Source organism: Malus domestica, chromosome 14, assembly GCF_042453785.1.
Source record: "Malus domestica chromosome 14, GDT2T_hap1".
Classification (NCBI taxonomy): Eukaryota; Viridiplantae; Streptophyta; class Magnoliopsida; order Rosales; family Rosaceae; genus Malus; species Malus domestica.
Window position 1 is genome coordinate 26,990,030 of NC_091674.1, and position 8,747 is coordinate 26,998,776.

At 38.7% G+C, this 8,747-nt stretch overlaps 1 protein-coding gene across 1 annotated transcript; it reads left to right on the plus strand.

Moving 5' to 3' along the window:
- The first annotated feature begins 6,640 nt into the window (after positions 1–6,640).
- On the plus strand, positions 6,641–7,162 carry LOC139191263 (uncharacterized). Its single transcript, XM_070811840.1, has one exon. It carries the CDS (start codon positions 6,641–6,643, stop codon positions 7,160–7,162), a length of 522 nt encoding a protein of 173 aa, XP_070667941.1.
- The last annotated feature ends 1,585 nt before the right edge of the window (positions 7,163–8,747 follow it).

Sequence of the window (8,747 nt, forward strand, 5' to 3'; positions counted from 1 at the left end):
TAGTGATTTGGAGTAATGTGGGCAAAATGGTTTCTATTATATTTAGGATCTAATTAAAGAAAGTATAGATGCATGAGGATTCCTAATAGGCTTATGATGGCTTATGATGGACGTATCCTTTTAGGGTTATATATCTATATAAGTAATATGTGAGCTTGTTTGGATATGCTTTTGAAATGACTGAAAGCGTTTTTCGTAAAAATATTTTTAGAACCAATCATTAGTAAAGATGCAAGTAAATCCTGAAAAAACACTTAAAGTGCTTCTTGGAAGAAGCACGTAATTGATGCTTCTTGCATAAAGCATTTAAAGTGCTTTTGAAACCTAAAAATATTTTTTCTAAAAGCACTTTTAATCATTTTATGCTTCTTGCAGAAAGCATTTAAAGTGTTTTTGAAACCCAAAAATATTTTTTTTAAAAACGCTTTTAATCATTTTAAAAGCAAACGAGCCCCATAGTGTTACGCATGTTACACAGAATACTTCTCATTCGGTATTGTAACCTAATATGTAAAAACCAATAGAAAAAAAAAAAAAACTCTTGCTGACAACAAGATGTCTTTGTAACACGGCTATCCAAGTTAGTACTCTAGCATGCATGTTTTAATTATATGAACTCCTTAAATTAACATTAAATCGATTAATCTAATTAAACATACAGCTGCCATGAGAGTATGAGAGAAACCAACTTAACCAAACCCTAGCTAGCTAGTTTAACAAATATCCATGCACTATTTTGCAGGCCGGCTTGTAGTACTGGGAATAACAACTAGCGAGGCACTGATTCCACTGAAGTTAGAAAAGGAGAAATTAATGGAAACTCTTTCAGAATATGTAAAATAAAATAATAATTAATAAGATCAAATCATTAATTATAAACACTCAACAGTATGCAAACAAAATCTTACAGACAAAATGAAGCGAACTGCAATAATTATCATGCTCTCACATGTTTTGAATCATCTACACAGCAAGACTACTAATTAGATACGAGTAGAAGTAGCACATCTGAACATGTTAATTAAAGAAAAATAACTTTAATTACTTAATTAAAAGGGATAATTAAAAGTGAAGAGAAACACTTGATTCAGAACTAGCTGGTAGCCAAAAATTCAGAACAAGCTAGGTATATGTGGATTTGCTAGGGTTGATTTAGCAAATGATCGGACCGAGACGCTTGATTCCCCTTGAGCCAAAGAGTTAGAAAACCCTTTTGTCGGAGAAACCCTACTCATACAATAAGTAGAGTTTTGATCTCATATGTAAGAACTAAGAAGTAGCAGTACTAGTGAAAGCCTATGCCAGTTCTCTCCTCCTCCTCCTCCTCCTCCTCTTCTTCTGCTTCTTCTTCTTCTTCTTGCTGTTGATCTTGATCGGCTGCTGCTTGTTGTTTTGGCAGCAGTAATAGCAGAACTAGAAGTAGGTTTCCTGCAGGTGATGAGTAATGTTGGAGATGATGATGGTGGTGGTGGGGTTGGTGCATGGTGGTGGTGGTGGTGATGATGATGATGATAAAGGTGGGGGTGAGGGGGTAATGATGGTGGTAGAGAGTCAGAGGGAAGGGCAAGGAGGAGAGCATCATGATTGCTGTTTGGTTCTTGTGTTGAAACTTTGAACAAAAATCCAAGCTATTGCTATTGTGAGCCATCGCTGTTCTCTCTCTCCTGATGGATATCGAGGAATTATTATCATGAAGGCCTTTGGTGTGTGGTAGCTTTTTCAAGTCCCCCAGCTCCTGTTCTCTAAGAAAAGATTTTTGCATTTTCTATAAGGAAAAGGGAATCTCCTGCAACACTTGTTGGACCCCTCGGTTCCTACATCCCAATCAACTTCCTCCAAACCGTACCTTCTAATTCTACATGTCTAATATTTTACCTCAAAAAAATTCTACATTTCTAATAGGGAAAGTTTATCAAAGTTTAACTAATAATTTAATTATCAATTTTCATGTCATTTAGTTTATAAAATTTAGTCTTCCTAGTATTACTCTTTTTAATATTGAGTTCAAAATTTTTTACTTCGTCATAGGGGGTAGTTAGGGAAGCAGATGACTGAAGAATGCATGGTCACATACCTTTAAAGTTTGAAGACGTGCTTAGCCATGAATTTTTTGTCACATGATTACTAAGAGAATGAGATTATACCTAATCAGTGTAGTTCTTCTAACAATTGTTAATGTTAATAAAAGATACTAGTTCAAGAATCAAACTCTAAAAAGAATGAATAAAAATCATGAATTACCGCAATAACAATATTGGATTCCTAATAACATTTGAGTTCAAGAGTTTTTTTTGTCCCTTCAGTGGTGTATTTTTAGTGTTTTTCACTATGAAAAAATAATTGTAGGGGGTTTTTAGTGAAGAACTAGGGTACACTATATTTTGCTCACCGCCATTAATATCATATATTGTCTTGTAGTATTACATATATACACATAATAAAATTACACATTCTAATTAAATAACAATTCAACAAAAAAAGTATTATACAAAAGAAAGTTAAACAAGTTGGTCCTAAAGAGTGAGACACCAAAATTAGTGAAGCTTAGATGGTGTGTACGTTGCAGCTTATATTTTCAATTTCTTTTCTTTTTAAATGCTCTCCATTTTTTAATTGACTACAGTAAAAGGCTGTTTGTAACTGTATGTAGAGAGTTGCTGAAACCCTGAAAGCTTTATCGGTTTTAGTTAAAGATGCAAATGGCAGGCCAACATATATAAACCAATTTATATAAGAAACTAATTAAAAATGGCAGAGGAATCTAGAAATGATCAAGAATGACAGAGATAAAGAATCAAATAATATATTTACATGAGAGAGAGAGAGAGAGAGAGAGAGATGTGATACAAAATTGAGGGAGAACTTGTGAGCTTGTGAGGATAAAATGCATGCTGTACTCCTGCAAAAGCATTTTGTTAAATAAAAGTGGACAGAAATGTTTGCTAGTAATTCAATCTTCTTCCTGTCAAAAACAAAAGTAGTCTTTTCTTATTTTTATAATTGCAAAGCTTGAAGCAGGCTAGCCAGGGTAAAATTATTTTAGTTTAGTTCTGAAGTGCCTAGAGAGAAAGGATAAGATTCCCAAATAAAGCATATTTTGAAGGGATCATTTCAGTCCTCTCTATACCTGCAATGATCATCCTCAAAGTACTCAATTAACAACTCTTTTATGCTGTGTGTGGTTTGTCCTGCAGATGAAAATATGAAAAATCCCACAATCTTGAATCCTGAAGAAGGAATGTAGGAATATTCAATTTTAAATTCTGATTAAGCCCTAAACCCTGGATGTTAGGGAATGTGGAAGTCGAAAATGTTAAGAGTTGTCCCACATCGGTGAGGGACAAGGTTTATCATGTGCTTATATGGTCTTGGGTTACTCACCATATTGCCAATTGGTTTTATGGTGGAACCTCAATTTCATCATGGTATCAGAGCAAGGTTATCCACGTGTGAAACCCAACGGCCACACGCCCTCCACGTCACTCAGTTGTTGTCCACGTGTAGGCTTGAAAATCCGCTACACGTGTGGAGGTGTGTTGAGAGTTGTCCCACATCGGTGAGGGACAAGGTTTGCTATGTGCTTATATGGTCTTGGGCTACTTCCCATATTGCCAATTGATTTTATGGTAGAACCTCAATTTCATCAGAAAACGCAACCACAAATGTATGGACAATATACTCTTAGCTAATTGAAGTACAAGCTCATCGCTAATATCAAAGTGCTACATTGTACAAATATTTACAAACTGGAGCAAACTGGAGGAATGTCGGGAGCTTGTGGCACATGAATGGGAAGGTAATCTTGGTGGCTCCCATGCTTTCCGGATCTGTGAAAAATTAAAAATGCTTAGGAAGAGGCTTAAGGCGTGGTATCAAGGCAGGGGTAGAAATTAAAAAAAAGCCATTGATAAATTGAAAGAAGAGATAAGGAGGGCTTACACGTCTAATCAATTTGCCTCTGAGGAGGTCAAACTGAAAGAAAGAGATCTTCGGTCTGCTCTTAGAAACGAAGAAGCCTACTGGAAAGCTAAATCCAGAGTTCAGTGGCTACGAGAGGGAGATAAAAACACAAAATTCTTTCATGCTCAAACTTTGAAACGAAGGAGATACAATCAGATAAAGGGTCTGGAGGACTCCAATGGGAAGTGGCATGACTGTGACAAAGATATCTGTGATATTGCCAACTCTTATTTCACTGATTTATTTCAGTCCTGTAAGCCCAGCCAAATCAGGGATGTAGAAGACTGTATGGAGACCAGGGTGTCACCGGAGGACAATCGTGAACTTGTGGCACCTATCACTGATGAGGAAATCAAGGAGGCGGCCTTTCAAATTCCTTCCGAAAGAGCCCCGGGGCCTGATGGATTCTCTGGATGTTTCTATAAAGATCACTGGACGACAGTGGGAGAGGATGTGGTGAAGGCCATCAAAGCTTTTTGGCACTCTGGAAAAATGTTGAGGAAAATAAACCACACAAATTTAGTTCTCATTCCCAAGGTTAAATGTCCAAAGAACATGACACAATTCAGACCTATTGCCCTCTGCAATGTTATCTACAAGATCCTGGCAAAGGTGATAACCAACAGACTCAAAAAGATAATGCCGAAGGTGATTGGCGAAAATCAATTTGCTTTTGTCGCTGGGAAGCAAATTCAGGACAACATTCTAGTGGTTCACGAGCTCTTTCACTCCCTGAACCATCAAAGCAAAGATATTCAGAAAGGAATGGCCATCAAGTTGGACATGGCAAAGGCTTATGACCGTGTAGAGTGGGATTTTCTTCTCTCCATGATGTCGAAATTGGGGTTTGCGCCGATGTTCTGCAACAGGGTAAAAGAATGTATTTCTACTGTATCCTTTAGTATCCTCATCAATGGCTCCCCGACGGGTTACATCCAACCGAAGAGAGGCTTGAGACAAGGGGTTCCCTTATCTCCTTTCCTTTTCTTAATTTGCACCGAGGGCTTCTCCAGTTTGATCAGGAAAGGGATGGAGCATGGAACCCTTCACGGCTACAAGTTTACACCTAACGGGACTCCTCTTACCCATCTCTTCTTCGCAGACGACTCGGTCCTCTTTGGGAATGCTACGGTCGAGGAGGCCCAAGGTGTGGCAGATATCCTGAAAGTGTATGCTAGCGGATCTGGGCAGGAAATTAATTTGTCCAAAAGTTCGATTTTCTTTGGAACTTCGACTTCTAAAAGGACTAAGAAGAGGATCGGAAATACGCTGGGGATACCATATAAGGATGGCTTCGGGAAATACCTTGGCCTGCAGGCCGATTTTGGACTCTCCAAAAAAGCGGTCTTTGCGGAGATTCGAGATAAGATCGAAGCCAGGTTAGCAGGTTGGTCGGAGCAATTCCTATCCCAAGCTGGAAAGGAAGTCCTGGTAAAGGCAGTTGCTATGGCTCTGCCAAATTTTTCCATGAGTTGCTTCAAACTCCCCATTGGGGTATGTAGGGATGTGGAGAAAGCAGTCCGGAGCTACTGGTGGAGAGGCAATGACCAGAAAAGGGGATGTCACTGGATTTCATGGGATCGGCTAATGAAACAAAAATTGGCCGGTGGTTTGGGATTTAAGGATATCCAGTGCTTTAACCTGGCTTTCCTAGCTAAGATTGGTTGGCGTTTGATCCAAAACCCCACTTCCCTACTTGCAACTGTCTTAAGAGATAAATATTTCCCAGGGATTCAAGGAAGCTGGAAGAGGGAGAAACACTTCGTGGGGATGGAAAGGCATCTTTGAAGGTCGTATGATCCTTCAACATGGTGTTAGATAGCGGGTTGGAGACGGGAAAAGCATAAATATCCGAAAGGATCCGTGGTTACCGACACCTACCACCTTCTTGGCTAACCCGTTGGATAGTCTAGAAGAAATCAAGGTCCGGGACTTGATTGACCCAATCTCAAAATCTTGGAAAGAAGAGGTCATCTCGGCCGGTTTCAACCGGGATGAAGCTAGGAAAATTTTAAGTATACCCCTAAGCAAATCTGGCTGCCTTGACAGATTAGTTTGGCATTATACGGTGAATGGAGATTACTCTGTTAAAACTGGATATGGAGTGGCAATGAGCTTGATGGAGAATGGCGCCCTGGGCAGGAATGGACGGGGTGCGCCTAGTGAGCACCGAAAGAACAAGTTGATATGGAAAATGATTTGGACGTTGCAGGTTCCCAACAAAATCAAATTTTTCATATGGAAGTGCTGCAACAAGGCTCTGGCGGTGCGACACAACCTGCAACGCCGTCAAATACGAGTCGAAAACATCTGTGGGGTATGTCACACTTTTGATGAATCGGAAAATCATTTATTCTTCCATTGTGAATTTAGCCATCGTTTCTGGTTTTGTTCTCCTCTACACATAAATTCTCATGAGTTGGCCGGTGCCGACTTCCTGGAGAGTTGGGATAAAATATGTTCCAGAATCAAGAATATGGAAAAGAAAGAGGAGATTCTCCAGGAGGTTGCGTTTGGTCTGTGGCGTCTCTGGAAGAATAGAAATGAAGTGGTATTTAATGGTGTACATAGACAACATTTGGAAGTCATGACTCTATGGGGAAAGAATATTTCTGAGTAACGTGAGGCTCTGTCCCTAAAACCAGAGGGTGAATGTCATCTGATTTCCAAACCCCACAAGATGGAGAAGCGTCCGCAGCTTCGGTGGCAGAAACCAAATTTTGGAACCATCAAGGTGAATACCGATGCGGCCTGGTGCAGATCTTCAATGCGAACTGGAGTTGGATGGGTGGGCCGCGACTTTGCGGGTCTGCTTCAATTTGCTGGAGGATCGGGAACTGGTTTTTGTCATAGTGCGGCGGCTGCTGAGGCATGTGCTATTCGGAGTGCTCTGATGGCTTGTATTGAAAATGGTTTTGATAAGGTGATAATTGAATCTGATGCTTTAGTTATCATTAAGATGCTAAGAAAGGTCTCTCCACAAGACTACAGCATCGAATGCATCCTTGGTGACATCGAGATTCTAGTACAGAGGTTAATGTCAATGACATTTTCGTTTGTACCTAGGGAGAGCAACCATGCGGCTCACTCGGTGGCGAAGTTTGCCTTGCAGCAAGGTGGTGATTATGTTTGGGATTGTATTGGGCCGAAGTTTTTGTTTAATGTTCTAGCCCACGATGTAAACATTTCTATTCGCCTTTAATTTATTCTATCTTCGGTTTAAAAAAAAAAAATTACCCAAAAGAAAAAAATATATACTCTCTACTATCATGTGATTCATTAACAATAGAAATTGAATATGATTTTTTTTCACCATCATAAACGATTCGTGTAGAATACGAGCTTAGTATTTGTCCCTAACCAAACATTGTTTGTATCTCAAAAGAAAAAAGTTGCTTTGACAAAAAGAAAGTTGCAAGAAATTACCAAATAGTTAAACATGCAATGAGCCTGAAGAACATTATTCTTAATTCACATATCAACTTGTATTAATCACTCAAAGACTTTATGTTTTGACCCTGATAAAGTCCCCACTTAATTCAACCAGCCTTTTATTCCACTTTGTAATATAGTCCGACGGAAAGAAAACCCTAGCTGGCCAAAAAAGTAGACATTCCCGGATATTCAAATCTTTTTAGCACCAAACAAATTCCAAAACCAAAGATCAAAAGTTCACAGTATTTCGTGTCTAGCCAGCCTTAATCAGTGCTTGTTTCATGTCACAATCACTTTATGATATTCCATTACCATCCAAAGCAAAACTTATTTTGTCATCCATTTTTATTTGGATGAATTGCGAAACGTACATAAAACTGAATGCATACTTCATACGTCTATTTTCATGTGACAAAAGAGACGGATATACAGAATTATATCTAATTTCATGTAACTTATATAATATATATACTCGATTTCATGTAAATTGTAACTCAATATACATCCAATTTTATGTAAGTTCAGATGATAATTATGGCCTAGCAGTTTAATCTGTCATACAACAACCGTATTTCCACCAGTGTTCATGCAGTAGGCAATTAGGTTAGTTATTAACCAACAAAAGAAGAAAGTGAAAAAGGGGTTCGTGAGAGGCAGGAGCTGCTATGCCTCCAACAGGGAAAAAAGTGCATTTTATTCCCTTGAAACCTGTTGATCTCTCAACTCTGCGTATCATCATTACATTGGAAAGTGGGTTGACACCGCCCTTGTTGCAAAAATAGTATAAACAATCGAACATATTAGGCTGACAACAGAGCATGCACATTGCACACACTTTTGTTCTTAGTAGGAATTGTGTGGGGATGCCCAACAATTCATAAGATACGTTTCTCAAAAGTATGAGATGCAATTTGAACTCGGTGTATTTGACCAAAAAAGAAGTTATAACTTGGTATTAGAGTGGGTTTAGTTAGACAATGGTATCGAATTTCTTTTGTTATTTCATTTTATTTGTGTATTCTAATTCCTCATGATGCAATTCTCACTCATTATCGAAATGCTCTAATTAGACAGCCTTACTGAATATTTTTTGCAATTACAGTCTATTAATATCATTTGATTTCATTTGACTCGACGATGTCTCCACTCATTATAAAAATGCTCGTCATACTCAGACAGTCTTACCGAATATATTCTCCTATTCCACACTAGCTTTACTCTTTATACTAGCATTTCGCCTTTTAGGTGCAAGTAGAATTTTGAGCAGTCAGGCTAACCGAACTGAGCCCACATAAGTTTTACAGTCTCTTAGCCCAACATTCTTACTCGGGCCCTAATATTTGGGCCTAAAT